Genomic DNA, 12703 nt, shown 5'->3' with positions numbered 1-12703 from the left:
TAGATTTTGCTATTTTAAAGGCATAACTTTAAAATTTTTTTCTTAGCAGGGAGAGGAACAAAGATTCCTTTATCTTGTTTTGTTTTATCTTGTTTCTCATCACATGCATTTGCCCATGGTAACTAACATCCAACCATAGCAGGTTACTCTGCCCCACCCTGCCCCGACCCCAAATACCATTGAAATGGTATCATGGGGCCAGGCACGGTGCCTCATGCCTGTAAATCCCAGCAGTTTGGGAGGCTGAGGTGGGTGAATCACAAGGTCAGGAGATGGAGAACATCTTGGCCAACATGGTGAAACCCCGTCTCTACTAAAAATACAAAAAAATTAGCCGGGCATGATGACGTGCACCTGTAGTCCCAGCTACTCAGGAGGCTGAGACACAAGAATTGCTTGAACCCGGGTGGCAGAGGTTGCAGTGAGCTGAGATCGCACCATTGCACTCTGTCTCAAAGAAAAAAAAAAAAAAGAAATGTTATCATGGTACTGGAGTCAGAATACAGACAACTGAGAGCTTATAGAACCCTGAATTTGGAAGCAGTTGTTTCGGTGTTGGTGGTTGTTTGTTTGAGACAGTCTCATTCTGTTGCCCAGGCTGTAGTGCAGTGGCATGATCTCGGCTCACTGCAACCTCCACCTCCTTAGCTGGGATTACACCACACCTGGCTAATTTTTGTATTTTTAGTCCAGATGGGGTTTTATCACGTTGGTCAGGCTTGTCTCAAATTCCTGGCCTGAAGCAGTCCACCTGCCTCGGTCTCCCAAAGTGCTGGGATTACAGGCATGAGCCACTGCACCCAGTCTAGAAGCAGATTTTAAGTAGAAAAAGTTCATAAAAAGTAACTTTTAATTAACATTGCTAATTCACTTACAATAACTAAGTTTTATGTTATGGTTGTCTTCTAAATATATGCTGGGTATACATATATATATGAATATATGTATGTGTGTGTGTATACATATAAATTTTTATATATAAATTTATTTTTTTATTTTTTTTTAAGGAGACAAGGTCTCACTGTGTTCTCCAGTCTGGTCTTGAACTGCTGGCCTCGAGCATTCCTCCTGCCTCAGCCTTCTGAGTAGCTGGGATTACAGGCACATGCCGCCCTGCCTGGCTTCTCAATATTATTAAATACAATTCAGAAGTGTTCTTTGTTATATAATACCATATCCTATGAATATACCATTTCATTCAACCAGTTTCCAATTGTCTGATCTTTTATGTTTTGGCAGTTATAAATAATACTTGTTATGGGGGCAAGGGGAAAACATATATAAATGCCACGTGTTTGCATATATTTGTTGGGAATTTAAAAAAATAACAGATATGAATCTGGCTTTTTTTTTTTTTTTGAGATGGAGTCTTGCTCTGTCACCCAGGCTGGAATGCAGTGACAAGAAGGGAATCTGTATTTCAAACCAAACCTAATCTGTGGCATTTTTCCACATTGCCCAGGCTGGTCTCAAACTCTTGGACTCAAGTGATGTGTCCACCTCAGCACCTCCAAGTGCTAGAATTACAGGTGTGAGCCACAGTGCCTGGCCCTTGGATTTATTGTTTGGTTCATGCCTGACTGATTACATTGTACATCAGACATACTGTGCCCCTGAAGGACTCTTAACATCTTTGGGCTTCTAGCTGATTTATAAATTTAATATCAAGTTCCTCATATGCTGCATTTTTTGTACATTCCTGAGTAGTCTCCCTTTTGAGAGTATCTATTAAGTGCATACCAGGGAATGTTTAATCCCTCTGTCTTAACTGTCAGTTGTTTTGTTGACTAAGGCCTTTGTATAAACTATGCTTCATGTTACACAACAGGTTTGACATTCTTTTGTCTCTCCACTATTATATTTCACAGAAAACCCACCTAGTGCCAAGCAACCCTCCAAGATGCTAGTTATCAAAAAAGTTTCCAAAGAGGATCCTGCTGCTGCCTTCTCTGCTGCATTCACCTCACCAGGATCTCACCATGCAAATGGGAACAAATCTTCATCCTTGGTTCCAAGTGTCTATAAGAACCTGGTTCCTAAGCCTGTACCACCTCCTTCTAAGGTATGATTAGAATCAGGTTAAGAACCTTGTACAAGAGAAGTTTGGGAATAAATCAGAAAAAATTTAATAAATTTGTTTTTTCTTGCCAAATCAGTCACCAGATACTCAGTACCTGTTATATGTATAGTATTTTACTGTCTCCAGACTCTACTCCTGCCAATTGGATTTTTAGTAGACCTCTCAGACTCATTAGCTTCATCATTTCATAATCTTTCTCCTGATATGCAGTTTTCTTTCTTTCCCTTTTTTTTTTTTTTTTTTTTTGAGACAGTTTCTCACTTTCACCCACGTTGGAGTGCAATGGCACAATCATGGCTCAGTGTAACCTCAGCCTCCCAAGTAGCTGGAACTACAGGTGCATGCCACTATGCCCAGCTTATTTTTTGTAGAGACAGGATCTCATTCTGTTGCCCAGGCTGGTCTCTTAAACTCCTGGCCTTAGGCAATCCTCCTACCTCAGGTTCCCAAAGCACTGAGATTATAGGCACGTGGCCCCTCTGGTTTTCTGTAATAGCAGCAACATCCATCTGATCACTCAGCTTGACTACCTTGGCTATTTCTCTTCCTCCTTAGTCACTCTCTTCAGCCAAGGAATTACAAAGTCCCTATTAGTTATTCTTTCTACGCTGTCCTTGTTCAGGACTTTGTCATCTCACATTTACTTTTGTAGTATACCTTTCTATTTTCTTATGTCTCTGTGTCCTGCAGAACTGCCAGAATGATCATCCCAGAACAATTGAATATATCACATTCCTTCCTGAATCCCTTCAGTGGCTCCAAACCATTTATAGAAGGGATTGGTAAATTTTTTTATTTGAAGGGCCAGATAATAAAATTTTAGGCTTTGCTTGATACATATGATTTTCGTTACACGTTGCTTTTTTTTTTTTCAACTCCCTAAAAATGTAAAAAAATATTATGCGCTCATGAATCATACAGAAATACCTCAGGCAAGATTTGGCCCATGGATCATAGTTTGCCAGTCTTTTAATCAGTGTCCAGACTAAGCAGCGGCACGTGAAGTTTTCTCATAGCCAAACTCTAATACTTATTTATCTTAAATAGTGGTGGGTTCTCACAGTATTGCCCAGGCTGGTCTCAAACTTCTGGGCTCAAGCCATCCTCCCGCCTTGACCTTGCAAAGTACTAGGATTACAGCCTTGAGCCACCAAGCCTGGTCTCTTAATAATTTCATTGGGAGTAATTATTCTACTGATAATGATTGGAGTTTTCAAGATGGATTAGATCTACAAGAGAAGAGGATAGAAGAAGAGGAGTAAAGAATGGGATAATACTGACAAACTGTTATTTCAGAAAAAAGTGGTAAACTATCACAGAAATACAAGTGGGTAAGTTTGCAATAGCAACAGGAGAAGCAAGTTGAGGAAAATAACTGAAAAAAAGCCTTAGTGATTAGAAAGTTCCAGGAGACTTTTTTTTTTTTAATTGTATTTGGGCTCGGGTACATGTGCACATCCTGCAGGATTGTTGCATGGGTACATACATGCCATGGTCGTTTGCTGTCTCCATCCCCACTTCCCCCAGTCACCTACATCAGGCATTTCTCCTGGTGTTGAGGAGACTTTTGAGTTGATTTTTTTTTTTTTTTTTTTTTGAGACGGAGTTTTGCTCTTGTTACCCAGGCTGGAGTGCAATGGTGCGATCTCGGCTCACTGCAACCTCCGCCTTCTGGGTTCAGGCAATTCTCCTGCCTCAGCCTCCTGAGTAGCTGGGATTACAGGCATGCGCCACCATGCCCAGCTAATTTTTTTGTATTTTTAGTAGAGACGGGGTTTCACCATGTTGACCAGGATGGTCTCAATCTCTTGACCTCGTGATCCACCCGCCTTGGCCTCCCAAAGTGCTGAGATTACAGGCGTGAGCCACCGCGCCCAGCCGTGAGTTGATGTTTTTAGGAAAGTAGGTCTGAAACAATATTTCAAGGACTTTTGGAAATATGTGGAGGTAGTGGCACCTTTTAACCTTGACAGTAAAAGGAACTAGATCGAATATAGGTGGTGGAAAAAATAAGTGTATAAATGAGGAAATCTGTAGGAAGAAGCCACTGGAAGCAACTTGAACTGTACTTGGAAGAGAGGAGGTCATTAGTAAGGGTCATGGACCAAGAATAAATATGTGGGAATAAAACTTAATTGACAAGTACAATTATCTTTGAAAAGGGTTTAGGATACTTATTTTCCTCTGATGTAGAAGGGAAAGAATGTGAATTCAAGTGAAGAGAGCAATTACAAAGAAGGAAACAGCCAAGCATGGAAGTTAACTACCGGGCTATGGAATAGACAGATTCTACCTTGTTCCTTCTTCGTCTTAGGACCTTGGGCAAATTTCTTCACTTCCAAGTCTCAGTTTCTTCTTCTATAAAATAGGGATAATAATACCCACTTTTTTTGGTGAGAAGTAAATAAGAAAATTTTATGAAATACCTAAAACTGGCATATTAGTGCCAATAAATGTTATTGTTCCTAACCTGCCAGCATACCTTATGTTTGTCCCAATTCTTGAGAGTTTACAAAGACTTTCTTGTTACTTTAAGATGTCTGCAAGCATTCTGCAGGACTATTGAAAATACAAAAATGGGCCGGGCGCGGTGGCTCAAGCCTGTAATCTCAGCACTTTGGGAGGCCGAGGCGGGTGGATCACGAGGTCAAGAGATCGAGACCATCCTGGTCAACATGGTGAAACACCCCATCTCGACTAAAAATACAAAAAAATTAGCTGGGCATGGTGGCGCATGCCTGTAATCCCAGCTACTCAGGAGGCTGAGGCAGAAGAATTGCCTGAACCCAGGAGGCGGAGGTTGCGGTGAGCCGAGATCGCGCCATTGCACTCCAGCCTGGGTAACAAGAGTGAAACTCCGTCTCAAAGAAAAAAAATACAAAAATGAGTAGGAAAATGTCATAGTGTCCTCAAGGATCTAATAAAAGGTAAAAAAGTGACAAGGATAAAAATTATGATACAAAACCTAAGATCACTTTAGCCCTGTTGTAAGTCAGGGGTAGAATGAAGATTGGAAAACTAATATAAAGCTGCTGCTCTTAAAGCTTGAACAGGTTGGTGACAGTTGGCAGAGAAGGGAGGTGGTAATGGCAGATAGTAAGAGGAAAATTAGACAGCAAAAGAAAACAGAAGACATTCTACCGTGGGAAATTGGGATAACTATGGAAGATCAGGTTTCAGGAAATGTGATTGTGATTCTGGGTACTTAGAATGTGAGATGTTAGAGGGAGGAAGAGGTAAGATAACTAATAAGCAAATGTTGATTTATGCATTAATTCTATCTAGACATTAGCAATAATTATTGAGTATCTATATAGTAAACACTAGGTGTCACTAGAGGCACAAAATAATACTTGGCCTGTAATCCCAGAGTTTACCATCTAATGAAGAAACAGGCATTAAAAAAAAATCGTCCTTTTCTGCCTGGGAAGGGTTGTCAGAGTCTTTACAGATAACTGGGGTTCAAATATATGATAAAGAGAACTGCCATTTGTTGACATCTTACTGTGTTTCTTTATTAGACCTTTTACACATATTAAAGTATTTACTCATTTAATCCTGGGATATAGGGAATTACATACTGTGCAGTTACATAGCTAATAAGTGGTAGAGTCAGGCTTTTAACCCAGGTTTGACTTCAAAACCAGAGCTCTTTCTACTGTTCGAGAATGCCTCCTGTCTTGAAGGATGAAGAATAGAAAAGGAAGATGAGAATTTAGTCTTTTGAGTCGAACTTAACTAAGTTGAAATCTTTGTGACACTTTCTAGGGTTGTGATCTTAAGCAAGTTACTTGATTTTGCTAAAATTTTCTCAACAGTAAATTGAAGCAAGTAATTGGAATAAAGTTTTTGAATCATCCTAATTCCTGAGTAAGTGGACATTTAAAAACAGTAGTACCAGCCAGGCATGGTGGCTCACACCTGTAAGCCCAGCATTTTGGGAGGCCAAAGTGGGAGGATCACGAGGTCAGGAGTTCAAGACCAGCCTGGCCAACATAGTGAAACCCTGTCTCTACTAAAAGTACAAAACATTAGCCAGGGGTGCGCCCCAGCTACTTGGGAGGCTGAGGCAGGAGAATTGCTTGAACCCGGGAGGTGGAGGTTGCAGTGAGCCAAGATTGCGCCACTGCACTCCAGCCTGGGTGACAGTGTGAGACTCCATCTCAAAAAAAAAAAAAAAAAAAAAAAACTAGTTCATTAGAAAGCAAGTAGATGGGACATTCTTGGCAGAGGGAACCTGTTGTTACCCAGAAAATTGATGCAGAATATGGTATGTTTGGAATAAAGGAACCATATTGGTTTGGTATGGCTGGTATGTGAAAGTGGATGGGGAAGTAAGACTTCATGGAGGCCTATATAAAAAGCATAAGAGAGAGGTTAAAGTAGGTAGGAGGTGCAATTTTACATATTATCTACACAATTTTAACATTTTAAACTGAATAAACAGTTACAAGTAATTGCTTTTTTTTTTTTTTTTTTTTGAGACGGAGTTTCACTCTTGTTACCCAGGCTGGAGTGCAATGGCGCGATCTCGGCTCACCGCAACCTCTGCCTCCTGGGTTCAGGCAATTCTCCTGCCTCAGCCTCCCGAGTAGCTGGGATTACAGGCACGCGCCACCCTGCCCAGCTAATTTTTTGTATTTTTAGTAGAGAGGGGATTTCACCATGTTGACCAGGATGGTCTCGATCTCTTGACCTTGTGATCCACCCGCCTCGGCCTCCCAAAGTGCTGGGATTACAGGCGTGAGCCACCGCGCCTGGCTGTAATTGCTTTTTTTAATGAAGTTCACCTGGTTCAACAGATTACAGCAGAAGAAGAGTACTGAGGCTAGAATGCTAGAATGCTTACATCCATTGAAAAGAAGGGAATTCAAGAGGTAAAAAGAGAACCAAGAGAGTGAAGCATCTGGAACTCAAGAAGAGAAAAAGGGACAGGTTCAGAAAATATTGTAATGAACAACATCACATTTCCTAAAGAAGACAGATTTTTTTAGAGCTGGCCTTTGTAATCCAAAGATGAAATTTGGGCCAGGCGCAGTGGCTGATGCCTGTAATCCCAGCACTTTGGGAGACCGAGGTGGGTGGATCACAAGGTCAAGAATTCAAGACCAGCCTGGCCAACATGGTGAAACCCCGTCTCTACTAAAAATATAAAAATTAGCTGGAAATGGTGGTGCATGCCTGTAATCCCAGCCACTTGGGAGGCTGAGGCAGGAGCATTGCTTGAACCAGGACCCGGGAGGCAGAGGTTGCAGTGAGCTGAGATCACACCACTGCATTCCAGTCTGGGCTACAGAGTGAGACTCTGTCTCAAAAAAAAATAAAATAAGAAAAAATAAAGATGAAATTTTTGGTTATTTATGAAAGAGTTGTTTTACTAAAATGGGGATAGAGGTAAGTATTGCAGGTTAACTAAGCAGTAAGCAGTTAATGAGCAAGTGAAAGCTGATACTGTCTTACTCAGAAGTTTGGCAGTAAAAGGAAGGCAACATATAAGATTGAGGGAAAATAAGAAGTCTCGCTTTTTTCTTCTAATTTCAGTAAGGTGGGTTAGCATATTTGGTAAACTTGAAAGAGAATAAACAGTGTTAGAAAGGAGGAAGTTCCTTTGAACTTGAGGGGCAAATGGGAGAGGAGGTGGGAGAAAGTTTGAGCCCAGTGATTTTAGAATTTTCAGTCCAGTAGGAGAAGATGACCGCTTGAAGTGGATCAAGTTAGGGCTGATTCAGAATTTAGAGGAAAAGGAGAGAACATTTAAAAAACAACAACAAAAAAAAACGGGTTATACAGTTCACTTTAATGGACTTTTACATATATAATCATCTGATAAAAACAGGTATGGGACATAGTGATTTTTCCAGGGAGTAGTCCAGCTATCCCATAGGGTTTAAGTTACTATCAATTAAGTTGAAATAAAATTGGCAGAGATGTAGATACTCTGTTTTATGTAACAGTAAATCTTTTGTACTATTGTGGCAGAAACCCAAGTGTTTCTGTGCTCTGAAGTGACATTGTTTTAAAAACGGGACATCCAGTGACTCTACAACTTAGGAAAGGTCACAAATCGTCTTTGATAGTTAACCTGACACAAGCAACCATCTTTAGATTTTTATCAATGCAAGAAAACAATTAATCTTCTTTCTGGTTGGGTCATTGTTTCTCTGATCTGCTTGCTTGTTTTTGGAGGCATTTTGGGATAGTGAAAAGGCAATTTCATTTACTAGCGGAATAACCTTGAACAAATTCTTATGGTCAGTATCATTATCTATTAAAAGTCAACATAACAATTATTAGGCCTCATTGATTTAAAAATTAAATAAAACTGTGACCATCATCTGGTACATTGCAGATAGTGAAGTTAATTCCGTTTCTAAAGCTATTATTGTGTCTTCGTTTAATACCCATCAACCGGCCGGGCGCGGTGGCTCAAGTCTGTAATCCCAGCACTTTGGGAGGCCGAGGCGGGTGGATCACGAGGTCAAGAGATCAAGACCATCCTGGTCAACACGGTGAAACCCCGTCTCTACTAAAAATACAAAAAATTAGCTGGGCATGGTGGCGCGTGCCTGTAATCCCAGCTACTCAGGAGGCTGAGGCAGGAGAATTGCCTGAACCCAGGAGGCGGAGGTTGCGGTGAGCCGAGATCGCGCCATTGCACTCCAGACTGGGTAACAAGAGCGAAACTCCGTCTCAAAAAAAAAAAAAAAAATACCCATCAACCAAGAAAGCACTCAGGAAATGAATTCATTTCACTTAGGCCCCTTCTTTGTCTTGGAGGTCCTCAGTTCTAAGTGTTTATTCTGGAAAAATAAGCACCACTCCATTGACCTGCCTCATCTTACTTCATCTCCTCAGACAGCGTGGTTAACTCTGTATTCCAGCTATCCATCATAGTAGCGGATATGGCCAGAGTGACAGAATGGGCCCAGACCTTGCAAGGTTGAGTAGACGGGCCTCCAGACTAAATCAGGATTGTTCAGCCATTTATGATAGCCACCCTGGCCTGGAACTAGGCTATTGCCATCAGAGTTCCTGGAAAGCAGCAATTTTCTAATGCATTTTGTGGGCTATCAGGATTACATCCAAAATTAAACACTATTAAAAAACGTTTTGGGATTCAGTAAATTTGGAAAATGCTGTATAACTGCCTCTCAAGTCTTATGTGCAGTTAAATTTTTTGAAAAATTGCACAGTAAAGAACCTTGTTGAACTTTTATCACCCTAGTCCCTCCCAAACTCATTGAGCTAGAGCCCTCTTTTTGAGAAGTCCCTACTAATGTCCCATGGCTCTTCTGTATCCCATCTGCCTTTTTCCTTGAAGTGCCTCACCTCTAAAAGAGGTTGCATACTTCCCAAACATGTTAAGACAGGTAAGCCCTGGAAGCTTATGTTCTCATATAACGGTTTCACTCTTTGCTTTATGATTTTATAAGCTGAGCTTCTGTTTGTGTGCTTGTTCTGACTGATTTGTTCTTTCATCCTGTGTAGCCTAATGCATGGAAAGCTAACAGAATGGAGCACAAGTCAGGATCCCTTTCCTCTAGCCGGGAGTCCGCTTTTACCAGTCCAATCTCTGTTATCAAACCAGTGGTACTGGCTGGTGGTGCAGCTCTGAGTTCTCCCAAAGAGGTGAGTGAGGATAAAGCAAGGCAGCTTTTTCTGAAATTTCCATTTCCCATTCACTTATACTGAGATAACCAGTGTAACGTGTATAGTTGTGACACTTTCTTTTGTAGCTGAGAATTATTTCTTTATTGATGTTTTCTGTTCGCATCCAAAAGTGGGCAGTAGCTAAATGGGGTAAATGCTCTGTGGTAGACCAAGGTCATGCTATGCTAGATTGGCCTTCTGCTGGTGTCTGTAGAAAGATCAAAGAGGTGCCTTGTAAGCCAGCTACTCTTAACTATATAAACTCTGCAAAACTAAAGTCTGCTTAAATAAAAGGATTGTTTGGTTTAAGGCAGAATGATAAATAGGCTACCAAATTCTTGAAGTCAGTGCTGTGTAGAAGAGAACCCCAGTTCCTGCTCTTTGCTGTCAGGAGCAACCTATTTGTGGTATTTGCCCAGAGTCCTTCCAGCACCACCCCTCCAATTGAGATCAGCTCCTCTCGTCTGACCAAGTTGACCCGCCGAACCACTGACAGAAAGAGTGAGTTCCTGAAGACTCTGAAGGATGACCGGAATGGAGAATTCTCAGAGAACAGAGACTGTGACAAGCTGGAAGATGTAAGAGCATAGGCTTTTTCTGGGGTAGCCTAGGAATTTTCCTTTCATACATATGTGCTTTCTTCTTTTTCTTAAAGGATAAAGATGTGGCAATATTTTTAAATGTACAGAGATAGTATCTGTAGCTGTAATTCCCTTCTAGACCATGTAGTAAAGTCAGATTAATCCTTTAAAAGTTTGTTTTACATTTAGATCTGTGCCCCATTTTATTTTTGTGAAGGTTATAAGGTCTTTGTTTAGATTGACTTTTTTTTTTTTTTTTTTTTTTTGAGACGGAGTTTCGCTCTTGTTACCCAGGCTGGAGTGCAATGGCGCTATCTCGGCTCACCGCAATCTCCGCCTCCTGGGTTCAGGCAATTCTCCTGCCTCAGCCTCCTGAGTAGCTGGGATTACAGGCACGCGCCACCATGCCCAGCTAATTTTTTTGTATTAGTAGAGACGGGGTTTCACCATGTTGACCAGGATGGTCTCGATCTCTTGACCTCGTGATCCACCCGCCTCGGCCTCCCAAAGTGCTGGGATTACAGGCTTGAGCCACCGCGCCCGGCCTAGATTGACTTTTTTTTTTATGTGAGTATCCAGTTGTTCCCTCACCATTTGTTGAAAAGACGATCTTTTCTCCATTGTATTTCCTTTTTCAAAGATCAGTTGTCTATTTGTGGGCTTTCTGTTCTGTCCCATTGAACTATTTGCGTTATCTTCTGTCAGCACTACACTTTTTTCCCTCCACACCTCTTACGAGCACTTTACCACACTGTTTTAATTGCTCTAGCTTTTGTGCTAAGTCAGGTAGTTATCAGTCCTCTGGTTTTATTCTTCTGTATTGTGTTAGTTGTCCTGGATCTTTTGCCTTTTCTTTCTCTTTCTTCTTTTCTTTTTCTTTTTTTTTTTTCTTTGAGACAGAGTTTCACTCTTGTTGCCCAGGCTGGAGTGCAATGGCGTGATCTCAGCTCACTGCAACCTCCGCCTCCCGGGTTCAAGCAATTCTCCTGCCTCAGCTTCCAGAGTAGCTGTGATTACAGGCATGCACCACCACGCCCAGCTAATTTTTGTATTTTTAGTAGAGACGGGGTTTTACCGTGTTGGCCAGGCTGGTCTCAAACTCCTGACCTCAAGTGCCCCTCCCGCCTCGGCCTCCCAAAGTGCTGTGATTACAGGCATGAGCCACTGCACCCGGCCTTGCCTTTTCATTAAAACTTTAGAATCAGTTTGGTGATACAGCAGGTCTTCATTTGTAAATGGAGAAAATCTATGGGCTGAGGCTGTCTTTTGGAAAACACTTCTGGGTGGTGACTCCTTGATTTCGTAGGTTGCTTATACTACCACAAAGGAACCTTAAACCAAGTGTGTCCTTACTTTTCCTTATTGCAGTTGGAGGACAACAGTACACCTGAACCAAAGGAAAATGGGGAGGAAGGCTGTCATCAGAATGGTCTTGCCCTCCCTGTAGTGGAAGAAGGGGAGGTTCTCTCACACTCTCTGGAAGCAGAGCACAGGTAAGTGAGGGAAGACATCACATGGCATGCAGTGTATGACCCTTAAGGACCTTGAACATACTGGAGAAGATATCTCAGAGGCCCACATGCAGAGAGAAGTGGCCCAATTATAACTTGTTTTCTGTGTATGCCCCAGGTTGGCCTGTTGCCCATCAAGCATTCTTTCCCAGACTCAGCCATCTTTTTCATAATCTGTTCTCCAAGACTTTAATATATTTTAACTTTAGGCCAGGTGGGGCGGCTTACACCTGTAATCACAGCACTTTGGGAGGCTGAGGTGGGTGGATCACTTGAGGTCAAGAGTTCGTGACCAGTCTGGCCAACATGGTAAAACTCTGTCTCTACTAAAAATACAAAAATTAGCTGGGCATGGTAGTACATGCCCGTAACCCCAGCTACTAGGGAGGCTGGGACAGGAGAATGGCTTGAACCCAGGAGGCGACAACTGCATTTAGCTGAGATTGCACCACTGCACTCTAGCCTGGGTGACAGAGGCGCTGTCTCAACAACAACAAAAAAGCCAGACTGCAAGTGCTCTTTCTTCCTTAATGCTATCTTGTTTTCTGCTTCTGCTGTCTCTTCTGTAGCTCTTCCTCTCTCAACAGTGAAGAGCCTCCAGTTATTTATAATCACTCAAGTAGCTGAAATTAAAGCTTGTCCCACAGGGAGGAAAACAATTCCTTCTTTAACATCAGTTGCCCCTGGGCAGAAAAGTTTCCTGTGGAAAGTGGTGGGCTGTTCACTTAGGCTTAATGATGGCATATTTTCTTTACCTGTCCTTCTATGTCCGCCAGGTTATTGAAAGCAATGGGATGGCAAGAATATCCTGAAAATGATGAGAATTGCCTTCCCCTCACAGAGGATGAGCTCAAAGAGTTCCACATGAAGACAGAGCAGGT

At 41.8% G+C, this 12703-nt stretch overlaps 1 protein-coding gene across 4 annotated transcripts in view; it reads left to right on the top strand.

The window, feature by feature from the left end:
• The window catches only part of GPBP1L1 (GC-rich promoter binding protein 1 like 1), a 62989-nt gene that overhangs the window by 48215 nt on the left and 2071 nt on the right, over positions 1–12703 (top strand). For all 4 annotated transcript variants that reach the window (XM_012434544.3, XM_012434545.3, XM_012434546.3 and 1 more), the window contains exons 7-11: positions 1869–2062; positions 9569–9709; positions 10150–10308; positions 11680–11804; positions 12599–12701. In XM_012434544.3, the coding sequence (XP_012289967.2) occupies positions 1869–2062; positions 9569–9709; positions 10150–10308; positions 11680–11804; positions 12599–12701 (722 nt within the window). The remainder of the gene's footprint in view (positions 1–1868; positions 2063–9568; positions 9710–10149; positions 10309–11679; positions 11805–12598; positions 12702–12703) is intronic.

The sequence above is a fragment of the Aotus nancymaae genome, unplaced genomic scaffold (genome assembly GCF_030222135.1).
Source record: "Aotus nancymaae isolate 86718 unplaced genomic scaffold, 86718_ANA_hifiasm-v0.15.2.pri h1tg000007l, whole genome shotgun sequence".
Classification (NCBI taxonomy): Eukaryota; Metazoa; Chordata; class Mammalia; order Primates; family Aotidae; genus Aotus; species Aotus nancymaae.
The sequence above is the reverse complement of the archived record's forward strand: the minus strand, read 5'-3'. Positions and strand labels throughout refer to the sequence as shown.